Genomic DNA, 16,602 nt, shown 5'->3' with positions numbered 1-16,602 from the left:
AATTTGATTATTTTTATATTAATTGATTATCGAGTCAAGCTAACTTTGTTCAAAATTTGATTTGTTAATTAAGTTTAATGAGTTGAGTAGAAACGGGCTTTTATATATTCATATCTTGAATCAAGTATCAAGTAATTTGCTTTATTTTTCAACCATATAAATAAATGATCCATTTTGGTATTTTTCTTTTTTCATTTTCTCATTTTAAAATGAACTCGAATTGGTATTTATACGTATTTCAATAAATAGGCAGAGATCTGTATCAAGGATAGCATTTTGGGTAAATTATAGACTCTTTATATATGTTAGATCTAATTACACCCACACCTCGATCGTTCCCCTCATTCATTAATTAAATAACAAGTACAACCCTTGAAGAGATGTTTGTATGTTCCGTGATGAGTTGTCGATATAAATTACAATTATAATCTCAAATAAATAGCATATAGTATTTGTATAATGTTCCGTGATGAGTTGTCGATATAAATTACAATTATAATCTCAAATAAATAGCATATAGTATTTGTATAATTAGACATAACGTTACGGCGTGTCACTGTAATTTACACTTGTATTTAATTAATAGATGTAGAAATTAATATGCTAACTTATATATGTTTGCTAGTGTGCTAATATTAGTAAGTGGCATGACACAATTGGATTTTAATTCTTGTCTTTATTTTAGTTACCAACTTTAAAGAATTTGCAATGCAAGATTAATTATTATAATTACCACTAAATTTTGGTAGGCAGCTGCTAACTTAAATTTATTTATTTAAATAGGGAAAGTAGAACCATTACTGACAACTCATGCACTATAACTTGGACCAAAATCTTCTATATATAGCCATTTCCCCAACTTCCCAGTATTCATAGTTCAAAATCTAGGGTTCAAGAAAACTAGGGATCTTCTTCAGAACCCTGGTTTCTCATTTGCAATTTTCAAACCCTAGAGAGAGAAAGGAAGAGAGAGAGAGAAGACAATATGGCACTTTTTAACATTCAGAATCCTTTGGTATTTACGTTCGGAATTTTAGGTGATTAATGTTACAAATAATGCCCTCATTATTATTGTTATTTTTTTCTTTGGAGCACTTAATTCCACAGCTACATAAAACTTCCATATTAATGGGAGGCTATGTATGCAACCCCAATAATGAAGACATCGATCTTTATATTTGCTTTTTATTTAAGTAAGATGTTTTTATAACTAATTAATCGTAAATGTTTTGACATCACTAATATATTTTTGTTTTTTAGAGCATTTATGACATTATTATGATTAATTTTTGAAATAATTCTGCAGGTAATCTTGTTTCTTTTGCGGTATATCTTGCTCCAATGTAAGTTCTTTTTCTACATATATATATATATGCTTGCCATGCATCCATTTTACTATGACATTAAGTGATTTATATGTGCGGCTAATGCTAAAATTTACTTTTTAATTCATTTATATCTCAGGCCAACATTTTACAGAATTTTCAAGAAGAAATCAACGGAAGGATTTCAATCAGTTCCATACGTGGTTGCATTACTTAGCTCGATGTTGTGGATATACTACGCAACACTTAAATCAAACGAAACCCTTCTCATCACAATCAACTCCGCCGGGTGTTTCATAGAGTCCATTTACATTGCCATTTACATTGCTTATGCACCCAAAAAACCTAGGGTACGTAATTAATTAATTTCCAAAAATAAAATAAAGTCCGTTATCAGTTAATATTTCTTTTATTATTTTGGGGTTATATATATATATATATATATATATATATTTCTGAATTGATTTTTGTTGAACTTTGAATTCAGATGGGCGCTCTGAAGCTGCTTTCGCTTCTCAACTTTGTTGGGTTCGGACTTATCGTTATTTTCACCCATTTCTTAGTAAAAGGACCGGAACGAGTTCAGGTTCTTGGATGGATATCTGTAACATTGTCAGCAAGTGTGTACATCGCGCCTCTAAGCATCATGGTAATTAATTACGACTATATTTATATACATCTGTATCATTAAATATGCAGTATTTAAGTAGCATGCCACTATAAAATATAAATTACTCCCTACATTAATACAACTTAAAAACCATAGTGAGTAGATTGATCTTTTACTTAATGCTTTGGTCTCACCTGGTTTTGGTTAATTAATGTTGGTACCGATTTTTTAGCTTTAATCATAACAAAACCTCACTTTTTATCAATGTAAACTCTAAGTTGAGTGCATGAGTTGAGATTAATACTATGTTTGGCACATAAAATATTTGGGAATTTTGATGTATATGTTTGTGGGATGCAGAGACGAGTAATTCGGACAAAAAGCGTGGAGTATATGCCAATCTCATTGTCATGTGCTCTCTTACTGAATGCTGTGATGTGGTTTTTCTATGGTTTGATGCTCAAGGACTTTTACATTGCGGTAATTGATTTCTCTCTTCAACTTCAACAATAATACATGTTTTGTTAATTAATTAAGAATATGATCACTTCCATTTTATTGCATAAAAGAAGAAAATATATATTTAGCTAACACTAAACTACTAATTGATTAACATAATACAACATTGAAAATTAAAGGTTAATATTATTAATTTTAGCCTTCTTGACTTGGTTTAATATTTCATGATCATTACAACATCGGTCGAGCCGACAAATTGCCCTTCTTCTATTATTTTTGAGATTTGTACGTCTAAATATATTAGTTATTTGATATATATTGTTCCAATACTATAGAGAAAAAAACAGGAACTAAGTTGATGTGATTAATTAAAGGGAAATCAAGGTTTTTTTTTTTTTTTGGGAGTCATGCAAATTCAATAATTGTTTAATGGAAAAGTTATTTTATTAAATCTTGAGTTACTAGCTAGCTACATTAGTACGTTTTGATATGTTCTGATATTATAAATGACAGTTATTTGTAGATGATTAAATATAAAATATACTACTAAAATATATTTAGTATTTGTTAAAAGAATTACATTGGCTAAATGACAAGTGCAAATATTGAGTAGAATAATATCCTTAGAAAACTTAGAATTAAAAGGAGTATTTTATCAATTTATAAGTTCTTTTATAAAGTAATTTTTCCAAAAAACCTATCTACGTATTTTTCATAAAGATGCTAAGTTTTTAATTCAACTGCAACTTTTAACTTTTCCTATAATTAGCACTTCTTCAAAGTAGAAGTCTTTGAAAACACGTAATTTTTTGTTATTAAGTATTGTTAATAACAATTTTATTCTACACAATAATCGTCATTTTTAAATTATAAAAAAAATAATATTACTAAATGTATATAATTAATGACTACATTAATATTATTATTTAATTTTTTATCACTGATATTCTCTTTTTTTCATAGTTTATCAAAACAAAAAAAATTAATATTTAATTATTCCCCTATCTTCTATATATATGTATACACACACACTTGCTCACATTTTTTTTTTGATTAAATAATTGTATAGGTTCCCAACATAGTGGGATTCATATTTGGACTACTTCAAATAATACTATATGTGGCATACAAGAACTGCAAGGCTGATGAAGGTGTGAAATTACCAGATACTCCCAAGTCCAAAACATTAATTACCCCTGAGATCCACCCAGTCCCCACTCAAGAAGATCAGAACATTGAGATTATTACCATTGCAGAGGAAAATGCTGGTGAGCCCAATGCAAGAGTGGTGGATAATCCCAACTAATTATATCATCTTTTAAATAGTTAATTTTACTTTAATTTTTGTATTTAAAATCGATCCTTTTTTAATTAATAAGTAATTAAGGTCTCAGTTTGTTGAAATGGGGCCTTAATCCCACTGTATTTTAGTATTAAAAAAGGTTCACTTTTTCTTGAAATGGGGATTTGATGCTTCTCATCACCTTTCATTTCCCCAATGTAGTTGTTTTCTTAATTATTGTAATTTTTGTACTATGTTTAATATAATCAACTTTTTTTTTTTTTAAATTGAGTTATGGGAGCATTTCCCTTTTTTCTTTTTCTTTTTCTTTTTTTTTTTTGGCGAGTAAAACTGAAAAAAAAACGAGACAATTGATGGTGGAAAATTTGAGAATTTTAATATTCATGTCGTTAATTATATGCATTAAGACATAAGTTTTTATTTTCTCATGATAATAAATTTTATAATTTTATTAATGACAAATATTTTGTCAAAGTTGTCATTAGCAAGATTTTTTTATTTTTTTTTTATCACTAGCAAGAATTATAGACAGAAAAAATTATACAGAAAGTTTTCACTAATTAAAAACCATTAGATAGTATGTATAGTGACAGTTCTTGTCATTATAGGTACATATATTGTCAACATACAAATATATCACTCCTTGTCTATAGTGATAACTTTGTACATAATCTTATCATTAATTTCAATTATATTGCAAGAAAATCAAAGTTACTATCAGTTAATGTACTTTGTAAGTGATAATTTTAAATTTACCACTTAGCAGTTTTTTTTTTTTTTTTTGAGGTAAGAGCGATGAATTATTATTAATTAAAATAAATCGATTACAAATACAATTATTTCTGCCGACATCAAAATCTAAAAAATTTAAGAGTATTATAATAATTATATATTAGACAACAACTCCTACTATATAGCAGATAATATCCCACGCACCTAGCAAAGCTCGAACTCATGACCTTCTAAAGTTATAAAGCCTCAGTTTCGCCAATTAAACTAAACCTCATTAACACCATTTAATAGTTTTTTATTACTCATATCTTTTACTGTAGCGTTAGTCATTTTGCAGTTTAATAGAATTTAAGGGTTAATTAAATTTAGACCCCCTTTAAAAATATGAAATTATACTTTGCACAGAAGGAGTTTTAAAATTATATTTACATCCCCTTTGAAAATTCACTGTTTACAGGTAATTGTTTTCTTTTAGGATTTGGACAAAAACCGACATTAGCAAAAAAAATTGTACAAATTTTTAATTTTACCCCTTATTTAATATTTTCATGCAATAATTTTGTACTTATAAAGGAAAAAATGTAATGATGTTGATCACCACATATATATATAATACATTTATCACTTTATGAATACAAAAATATACATAAACAAATTTAAAATTTTATATAATATTTTTTTATTTATTTTAATATTTCTCGTTCAAACTCTAACCAAAGAATTAAATATCTTTGAGAAAGGATTAGAATTCTAAACGAAATAGGGAAGTAGGTTGTAGGAGTTTCGGCGTAAGTGGACGAAAAAGCAACTATAATTATCTGGAAAAAAGCGAGAAAAATAGATAGATCACTATCATAAAGAATTAAATAAAATAATTTCTGATGTCCATTTCTTATAATATGTTCTCAGCCTCTTCTTTTTTATATATATTTTTCCAAATCTTGAATATTAATTCTCTCATTATTGGTCTTTTCACTTACTATATACTGAATGATTATTTTTATTAATTTTAAAAAAAAAAAAATTCTTGGCCGTGGAGAGTCGGTATACAGTGAAATTCCACTTGCAATTAGTGAGAAATTACGTCATGTTTTCTCAAATTCAATTGAAACAAGTATTCTGATTATATCACACATGATTAATTAACAGCACTTTTGCAATATTGTGATTGGGGATCATTTTGAGACGACATGATTGATGATGTGCTCATGCATACTAAATGGATGACAAATATGATTGCACTTGTCAATCATTTCACAATTATTCTTCAACTGTTATAATTCCAACATATCATCACAATAATAATTAATATGTGTGTATATATATATATATATATATTTTAAAAAAAAAAGAATAAAAAAGAATTAAAGAGCACCTTAACATTTTAAAAAAGAAGCATTTATATTATTAAATTAAATTAGTTCTTTTTTATGCTGCTTACGGCGCATCATGAAAAAAATATTTTGGAAAAATATTGAAAAAAGATTATTGGATAAAGAATCAAGCCCTAGAGCTGTATCGTAGTAATCAATATTATTTTTGGACTTTTTTCCATCAGTTCATCCTTTGATATTAAAAAAGGTAACTTGGAATTTTCAATTTTTTTCAAGGAAATTATTTCAGAAAATACATACAATCATTGTAGATAGCCAAGTTTACTAAACATAAATAGATACATACTATGATACATGTTTTGATTTTTATGTACATTTATTACACATGATTGGTTAATTATTTAATTATTAACTAATCATGATCACAACTTTCTTTTGTTTCTTTTTAAATAATTACTACTACGTACTTTTTGCCATACATTAGTTTGGTAATAATTGTGACATTGATACTTTTAATTTGGTAGTATGCAAGAACATTAGATATTGTGTCAATTTACTTATGAGACACAACTTAAACAAGTTAGGCACCATAAATTATTGGTGGATCGAGCGATGAGTTCTGTACAAAAAATCGGACATTAGCTCAAAAATATCACGACCTTTTTTTTTTTCTCCAAAACTTTTACTTATGATATGTGGAGAAAATTATCCCACCTGTCCTATATTTACTATTAGCAAACATCTGATGCATGTTGCTATTGAAAATCAAATAAAAATTAATAGACGGATATTTCCATCTCTAAAATCAAAATTTCCATCATTGAAAATAAAAAGGATATTTTACATATTAATTTCGTTTTCTTGGTTTATGTTTCGTGTTATTTGTTATGAGTTTGTAAAAATTATTATTGTTAAAAAAAATAAATTTATTATTATATAATAAAAATGATTAGCGAATACGGCGATGTATTACAACTAATTAATACTACTTTTTGTTACAACTTGCTGAACAAGATCCTCTTCAACCCAAATTATTTGACAATTAACTAATTTGATTAAGTTGATGCGTAGTACTATGTCTTTTGTTTGTGTTTCACTTTTAGTTCCGGATATTACGGTCATGTATTATCAAATAAATGAACGGAAAGTGCTTTCATTCTTCTTCTTCTTCTTTTTTATTTATTTCAAAATTTTCGGTCGAAGAAATTTAAATTCAAATTAGTATTCCGACCCAATTTAAGCCTAGAGAATTCTCTATTTACCATTGTATTTTATGCCTCATTCAATTGTACGCCTACTGTTAGAGGAAAATGCAATTTTAATCCTGCAACTTCAGGGGTTGACATTTTTTGTTTTGCGCCAATTAATTTTTGAAATTTAGTCTTGTAACATTAAAATTTTGGCAATTTTTACTATAAGAAATATGGCTTTTCACCATGGCAATTTTGGTCATAGGTAAAACCATAGCGAATGTAGATTAATCGTAGTTCGAACTTAAGTTTTCGTATCGATTTTCTCTGATCATAGTACATACTATCGATTTATTGCGATTTTTAATTTGAAATGATTTATGATTTATGGAATAATCAATTTGTTGTAGTGTTTAGTCCATTTCCAGCCAATTTTAACAGGAAGATTGCATGTAATTAACTTGCATTTGATATTGTAATTTTAGTCATGTAAATCAATTCGGATAAGATCAAAGTTATCATACCTCCCTAAATTACAGAATTAAAATTATAATTTTTGTCTTTTGCTATCTCATATTTTATAAGGAAAAAGCTTAATTTTGCATTATTATTTAATATTTTGCAACAAAATATATATATGTAAATGGACTGATGATTAATACAACACGCATCCTAGCTAGATCTTCGCAGCCACCACACAAATTTAAGATGGCATTTTGAATGGAGTTAGGCACAATTGGACACGATCACTCAACCCACAAAAGGGGGGAAAAGAGAAATTGAAAAGGAGACACAACGTATCCCTTTTCTTTATCATCATCTCATATTTATTTATTTATATATTATTCCATATATATAAAACGGAGAACGAAAAATTCCAAAAAATTCTGCAAAGAAAAAAGTGATAATTTACTAAAGAAATTGGTATTTTCCTAGTGATCTAACAGTTATCGTCACTTAATATAAATTTATAAATTTTGCATTATCATTTATATTTTCAAGAACATACACAAATATATAATAGACTCATAAAAAATAAGGAGTAGGCATCTTTTAAGAGCCACCACGCAAATTTAAGGGCGCATTTAGAATGGAGTTCGGCATAATTGATCAACTTTTCAAAATCCCACAACGCGGAGGGAAAAGGAGATATATTGAAAGGAGACACATGCAATTTAATTAAATATTATCATTTTTCTTTGCTATATATAATATTTTAGTTTTAAAAATAACAAAAAATTCACAAGCAAGCAATAATTTTGATGAGGGAATGAAAAAAAAAGATCCACAAAAATTTGGAAAAGAGAAAGGGATGATTGAAAATCAATCAAGCAGGCTTTTGTGCAGAAAGAAAACTGATCCAAACATGACATAAACCACCAAGACAAGATAAGCCTACTAAATCATATCCTCAATTTTTCATCACCCCTTCTGCTCCACCTCTCTCTATAATTGATGCCAAGTGGCAAGAATCATACCCCCATCTATTCCATCCCATGCACATTACTCTCATCACCACTTCTATATATTCTAATTTTCATTTTTTCAATATATCTTAATATTGTTGACAAGTTCATTATATGCATGATAAACGTCGTAAATAATGGATAATTTGATAGTGCGGAATTAAGCAAATAATTTATTTCAAACCAGTTCAACATATATATATATATATATATATATATATATAATAAGTTGGTAAAGATTATGATCTCCTCTTTTTCCAAAGTCAAGAATGAGATTGTGTATTTACGAAAAAATTTTACCTGGATCAAGTTTGGTCGAATCAAATCAATTACAAAGCAAGTGTATCACACTTGTTATGTGATTGTTCACTTTTTTCTGAACTGTACGCCTATTACATGACAAGTGTATTGCACTTGTCATATGATTGATTTAAATTTTAGCAAGTCGGATTCGACCTAGAATTTTTCGTGTATTTACAATCTTTTCCGTGATATGTTACTAGCTACAGCTATATTACATTTTTGTCCATAAACTGCGCTTGTTGATGGTTGATTAATTAGTGCACAATACATTCTATGCAGTTTTTTTTTTTTTCGTATTAATTATTAGATTATTTTGTAATTAGTCATTCTCGTCAATTATTTTAACTTCATCACTGGTTTACAATAAAAATTCTGATTGACGTACGAAATACTAGGAGGTAATAATTGTCATTGATGGTTGATTAGGGCAATACGTCCGACATATACTTTTGGGATTTTGTTTTCGTATTTCTAAATTATTCTGTTAGTCAATGTCGTCAAACCGTAAGTTTTCTGCTTCAATAAGAAAAACAATTCTTCATCAGCACCATGGTTTATGCAATTATATAAAACAAAAACTAAATTACAATAGAAGATTCAAACTGACGACACAATGAGTAAAAAACCCGAATGGAGAAAAGAAGGGGAAAAAATCTTGAAATAACTGTTTGCAGAAACTATTGCATGCATGGTGAAATGACAAATGTGCCCCCCATATTGCAAAATATAATATCACAAGAACAAAAGGTGCTTTTGCTTTAGGAGAGCTGGATTGATCATCCCACCTTTTTTGTTAATCAGATTTTTGGCTAAGGCACAAGTGGTCTTTCCTTTGCTTTCTATATAAATGGGTGCCCAACCCTTCATTCTTGGCCATAAGATTGCAGTATTTCCTTTTAGAGGTCTAAGTTTGCAAAGTGTCAATTCTTTTGCTAGAGAGCTATGGCAGGTTTCTCTGCACACTGGGCTTTTGCATTTGGACTTCTTGGTAAAAACAATTAAACTTCATGTTTATTACATTAATTAGCTACTTTGTTTGTTTTCTTTTTCTTACACTCTACTCTTATGAAATCCCATGTTTTAATTGTCTTCTATGAACCCTAATGCGAATCATATACTAGCTACTTTTGTTTTTGTTAGAGAATGAGTGACGTTGATATGTCATTGGAGTACAAGGAAATTGACTATAATACACCATGTTTATGCTTCAAATCATTGATTTTGAAAGTTATTATACACTTGGCACGACAAAATCATTGTTAGTGACGTTATTGATGATTTGAATTGACTCGTTGAAGATATATAGGTTATGTGATTACTTTAATATGAAATGTCGAAATCTGTTTCATTATTAATCATGCGTAGTTGACGTAATTATAAATGCACTTTTTTTTTAGTATCAATGTTTTGTCTTACTTTTGCAGGTAATATTGTCTCGTTCATGGTGTATCTTGCTCCGATGTAAGAAATATCATTTCATTTTCTTTGAGTTTATAACGTTAATTCATGAGTTCGTACAATATATATATATATATATATATGAATATGTATATATTATATACATATATTTAATGAAAAATTTTATTCGAGACCATATACATTATCTTCTTCATTGTCTATGCATCCAAGAAATCAAGGGTACGTAAATATGTACGCAAATAAATACAACAAAATAATATATATATATATATATATATATATATAATATTTCTTTATTCTTGTGAAAAATAATTTACAAGAAATTTTACTTTTTATTATTGCGCATGCAGGTACAAACAATGAAGCTTCTTGTTCTGCTTATTGTTTGTGGGGTGGGATTCGCGAGTGTGACTCAATTCCTAGTGAAAGCTTCTCAACGAGCCAAAGTTGTCGGATGGATTTGTCTAATATTTTCGTTGTGTGTGTTCATTGCGCCTTTATGCATTGTGGTAAGCATAAATATATATATAAATATGTATCCATGCAAATAAAATAAAAAGATCCTACTACGTACTTTTTCTTGCCCTTCTCTCTCCTCTCTCTCTCTCTCTCTCTCTCTCTCTCTCTCTCTCTCTATATATATATATATATATATATATATATATTGGCTCGTACTTTGGTTGCAATAAATTTTTAAGTTAATTTCTTTTGTCCAAGAGGAAAATTTCATTGACTATACATTTCTTTTTTATTTAAATTTTTTTTGCAGAGACAAGTTATACGAACTAAGAGCGTCCAACATATGCCGTTTCTTCTTTCATTATTCCTTACACTTAGCGCAGTTATGTGGTTTTTCTATGGCCTATTGCTCAAAGACTTTAACATTGCGGTAAGTTCATTTACGACTTAATTTACTTCTCCCGCCCCAAGAAAATGCATACATACGACATATTTATTGAGAGTATATATTTAATAACAATCATAATAATAATAATAATTCTTACTCTTATTATTTATATTTTTAGTAAAAGCAACAATTGGTGCTCCCAACTAGAACTCCACTATTGCATGTTAATTGTACTATGAGAGAAATAGTAGTGAATAATGGAGCGCAACTGATAATTTTAAGTATAACACAATATCTGAAAAGTAATCATTAAACAAACCTGATAGTTTTGTAATAAATACACTTTAATATTTTGAAAAAGAAGTACAAACCTCTGCGTTTTGTGATTAATTTGCATGTTTCGGTGTTCAGTTTATTGTCTTAATTTCCCTACCCTCTTCATCTTTCTAATTTCCACGTCTATTATTTTGTGTGCAGATTCCAAATGTATTGGGGTTCAGCTTCGGCGTGCTTCAAATGGTGCTCTACCTAATGTACAGAAACGCGGAGAAAACGAAAGAAGAAAAGCTTCCTGAAATACTACAAAAGCAAATTATCATTTTGGATGAGCAGAAAATTCCTGAACTAACTCAGCAAATTATTGACATTATCAAGCTCAGTGCCTGTCGGAGTTCGGAGAAAATTCCAGTGGTTTCCCAGCAGCCCATGAGTGTTAGTGTCTCAGTTGAAGCATCTTCCCATCAGAATTTGCCTAAGGAAATTGAAGCTTTTTAAAAGCATTATTGATTTCTCTATGGCATCCACTTGCTTAATTGATTTAATTCCTGAATTTAGGCATTTATGTGTAATAAATTAATTATGTATGATGATGCTTTGTGTATTTTTCTTGTTAGTCATTTGTTAATTTGCTTGTACGCACTTCAGGGAGACTTATCCCATTAGTTTATGTATTTTCTGCAATTTACAAATGAAATAATTGGATGCTGCTCTTCATGTGTATATACTATTTTTTTCTTTTTTTGTGGGCTTTGAATTGAATTATTGCTCAAAGTAAATTAATTATGATAAATGCATTTCTTCGTTTAGGAGAAATTAGAGAAAGAAAAATGAAAATATATTACTTCTTGCATGATACAAAAGAGAGTACGTATGTAGAAAACACGGGTCCAAAAAAAATTGAAATAAGGACATTACTTTTAAAAAAAATTATTAAATTTTTACTAACTTTTGAAAAGTGAGTGTTTATGTATATATACAATGAATGATTGCAAGAATCAGCTTAATCATTTGTTATGATAAACTTTAATTAATTACGTACTATTTACATTTATATAAGTTATTACTTGTCACATAAGGAAATAATTTGAAGAAATTAAAGAACAAAAAATGAAAACTTGTTACTTATTACACGGTACATGGGAATATGCGAGATGTGGAAAACACAGATCCAACAAGAAAGAGTAAATTACGACAACCTCCCTAGTAGGATGGCATTAGTATGAATACTCCCTCATTGTTTGAAAAATATCAATACCCTCCTTGATTTTAAAGACCGTCTAACAATTAGCCCGATCCATTGTGTTTTCATCCATTTTTACGGCAAAATGACCAAAATACCCTTGTGGATTAAAAATTATAATTTTTTTTAAATTTTTGTATTTTTTTTATGGACTAGGTAGATAATTTTTTATAATTTTTAAAAAGATTTCCATCCATCCCGTTAGATTTCTTTTACAAGTTTTTAATTTTCTTCAAAAAATACAATAAGGGCAAAATTAGCAATTTTATACCTCCATCCAAGAATTACGTAATTTTAATCAAACAATGGGGTATTTGTAATTTTTCAAACAATGAGAGGGTATTTGCAATTATATCAAATCTTAGAGGAGGTCGTTATAATTTACCCTGCAAATAATTACTTACAACAGGATCAATAAATAACACATATTCTTGTTGAAGAGATTAAAGAATGATTTAAAGATGAAATTTTGCATGGTAGACGAGAAGTACGTGGTGCAAAAAAACACATGTCGAAATGAACTAACTAATTAAATTAAAAATACGACGTCACTCATAGGATTTGGTATTTCCCTAATTTCTAAGAGTCGTACGTTGTGATTTTATACAATGAATAGATTGCAAGAATGATCGCTCAATCTTTTGTTATGATATAGACTTTTAGCTACTATTTATCTCCACTTATATATAACTTTTTTGCATGCTTTAGAAATGTATTGTCACCTATATGTGATTAGCTCCAAATAAGTGATCCAGATAACACATGTAATAATATAGATGAGATAAGATCGAATATATCATGTTAGCACATATCGCACTATGAAAAAAAAAAAAAAAAACAATAACAATAACAACAAATGAAAACAAGTAATAATATGATAGTTAATATGTATTAAGCAATAATATTTTGTATTTTGTTAAAGTGGATCTACACTGTTTTATTAAAAAGAAACAATAAAAATTACATATAAATTCATCACTATTCAATAAAATACATTTACAGTGACAACCGAGCTGAGACTAGCTATAATTGAAAATTGTTGCTAAATATTTATCTCTAATTAAGACTTAGACGCAACTCATATTAATTACTACAATAGTTTTAAAAATCATGAAACAAACTTGTTGCTAAATGCATATAATTAGTTTGAATTCTGATATTATCACTACATAAATACATTTTGTCGCTCATTATAATTTTTTCTTGCAATGTCGATGGGTTATTCAGCTCGGACTTTTAATGTATTCATAATTTGTAAATTAATGCCATCAATTCTAATCCTCGATGGATTTAATTTTCTCGTAGATTAATGCATGCTTTCTACATTATAAAAAGCATTTCCATCCGCGTGCGGCTAGGTTAGCTATATTTAGGTCTAATTAATTGCAAATATATATGATAAAATTGCTATGCTTGGATCAGATATGATCAAATGCATGATTCAAATGTTTCTTTCTTAAAAATTGTCTTTTTAACTTATCATATGCTTTTTCTGCATCCACTTGCTACCAGCTTACCACAAAATCCATATGACACAGTACTTTGGATAATTAATTAAATATAATTTCTATAATTAATAAAAAAAACATCGGTATATTGTATATAATAATATCGAATTTGGCGTAATTTTCAAATATATATGTTTCAGTTACTTTAGTTTACTCTTTATTTATGCTATCAGAATAATAAAAATAAAATAACATGGCAAGTTCATTTTAATTTTGTTTTATAAGCGACGGATCGGATTAAGTTATTAATAAAAGTTTGTAATTAGGTGTCACTTGATGCACTGTTAAGTTGTCATTAGTAAAAGAAACAACATGATATTGAATTAATGCTGTGATTATGTCATCAATCACCAAATTAATATTAATTAGTCCTTTGACCCTCCCATGCATATAAGGATAACAAAGATTCGATTTTATCCCACTAGGAAAAGGAGGAGTTTTGTAAGGATAAAATTTGCCAGGTGACTTCAGCAAATAATTGTTGTCCTGTCCCATGTTCATGCAAGTAGCCATTTTGTGTCTGCATTTTAGAAGAAAAAAAAAAACTAGCACTAGTGAAAAAATTATATATGTTATGTATTAAGTGAAAATATTCTTATGGTATATATGTTACAAAAATAATTTTCACAAATTCAATATAGCGACAACAATTGTGTGCCTCTAAAGTTGTCATCTTCTTAAAATTATTGGGGGTATACAGTACCAACTTTAATTAATTAGTTACTATATAGTATTGTTATAAATTAAAATTGATATATTTATTTCGAATTCTGACCATACACGTGCAATTTTTTTGTAAGTTCAATGACAATTTATACGTAATTATTATCGTATTATCTTATATTATGATCTTTTCGCTCTTTTTGGGTTTTGAATTTTTCCCACCCGAACAATCACTAAATTGATGAACACGGAAGTAGAAACTTTGAACGTAGCTATCTCATTCTGGCTATGCGAGTAATTAGTGATTAGAATAGAAAGTTAAATTTTACATATAAATGGATTGTATTTAAATTTGAACCTAAATAAGTGTTTTGCATGATGATTTTTGCCTCTTATTTTTGTCCTTTTTCATCTTTTCCCTTTGCAAAAGAACAACTAACTTGATGAATATGGAAGTTGGGGACTATTAGGTCAAAGTTATCTCATTCGGAGTACGTAAGTGAGTAGTAAAGAGATTTGAAAAAATTAGTTACTGTATCATGTAATTTTTATTTTTTTTCCTTAAAAGTCGTCTGTGCCTAAGGGGATTTGGCATAGACCCCTACCCGTTTATTAATTTTCAAAATTAAGTCATTGCACAATTTAAAAATCATAAACGAGGAGCACTAACCTCTGTATAATTCAGTTGAAGCAAAAATTGGAAAGGACTTATCTAAACGTATCATAATAGTTTAATTTTTTTTAACATGATAAGAATTTTTACCATACATTCTACTTCGGGTGCAATTAATTAGCTAGCAAAGTTCATACAGACGTATTAATAAGTTAGCTAAAGATTTGACATTTTATAAATTAGAGAAATATTTTCTAAAATGTATGAAGTACTTCGAATAAATAAACTTATCCGCAGAACCTCTTAATTAGGAATTCAATAGCACCAAATTGATGACAAATGTTATTCACTTAGGTCAAAAAATAAAATCACGCAAACATGTGAAACCATTTCGTAATTAATTTAAGTCAAACTATAATTCGCAGTCTTCCTTAAAATGTCACTTCATAATTTATCCAAAAAGTACATAATTTTCAAGAAAATTCTCATAGGTTTCATACGCGAATCATAAACCACGCCCAATTGGCACCCCACTACATAATTCTCGTCGGGGTTCAAGGTTGACATTCCATCCCCACGTTGCATATTGAGGGAATGTATTCTTGCAAAAATACGAATAGGCACCATTTATACACAACTTTAATTTGTCAACAGACAAACCAAGAATAATACTATTGGATAAGACTACTTGAGCAAAGTGTCAATTTGAATGAAAGAGGCAGCGTGCGATTACACCAAATCTCGACTATAAATAGAGATGAGAGACTGCACGAAAAATTCAGCAATGTGGTATACATACATGAGGAAGAGAGGAATTTACATGTGGAGGAGAGCCCTAATTCTAATTGTTTACCAGCCAAGAATGACTTGCCTGTACCCTTCTTGACATGATCATCAATAATCATGGTCTCCAGGGTTTTCAGGAAGTCGTCTTGGCTTGGTGGACAGGCTCTTCCTCATCATGTTAATCCTCTTCTTCCCTTTTCCGTCAATGTTTGAAAATGTCATGTTCGACCTGTTTGGATTATCAATTTAAAATTTGTGTCATATATTTTATATTTTACATTGTTTAGTATACAAAATGTTTTCTCAATATCACTATTTATTCGCTAGAAGAAATATGACTTTTTGTTACGATTAATTGTTATGGTCAAATAGAGAAAGTTGAGAATTTCGAAATTCGAGGTTTTAAAATCTTTCTAATTGTACACCTACCATGCACTATATTTTTCGACCTCCAAAAACATGGTTTCTTGATGCAATGACATTAAAGGATTCACCAGAAAAGGAGGAGAAAAAAGAAAGGACGAG

The 16,602-nt window shown here is 28.7% G+C and overlaps 1 protein-coding gene across 1 annotated transcript; it reads left to right on the top strand.

The window, feature by feature from the left end:
- Positions 971-11,987, top strand: LOC105166923 (bidirectional sugar transporter SWEET14-like). The gene is made up of 8 exons (XM_020692322.1): positions 971-1,037; positions 1,307-1,343; positions 1,465-1,675; positions 1,813-1,911; position 4,783; positions 10,589-10,650; positions 10,911-11,030; positions 11,466-11,987. Exons 1-8 carry the CDS (start codon positions 986-988, stop codon positions 11,760-11,762), a joined length of 879 nt encoding a protein of 292 aa, XP_020547981.1. The 5' UTR covers positions 971-985; the 3' UTR covers positions 11,763-11,987.

Source organism: Sesamum indicum, linkage group LG1 (genome assembly GCF_000512975.1).
Source record: "Sesamum indicum cultivar Zhongzhi No. 13 linkage group LG1, S_indicum_v1.0, whole genome shotgun sequence".
NCBI lineage: Eukaryota > Viridiplantae > Streptophyta > Magnoliopsida > Lamiales > Pedaliaceae > Sesamum > Sesamum indicum.
The sequence above is the reverse complement of the archived record's forward strand: the minus strand, read 5'-3'. Positions and strand labels throughout refer to the sequence as shown.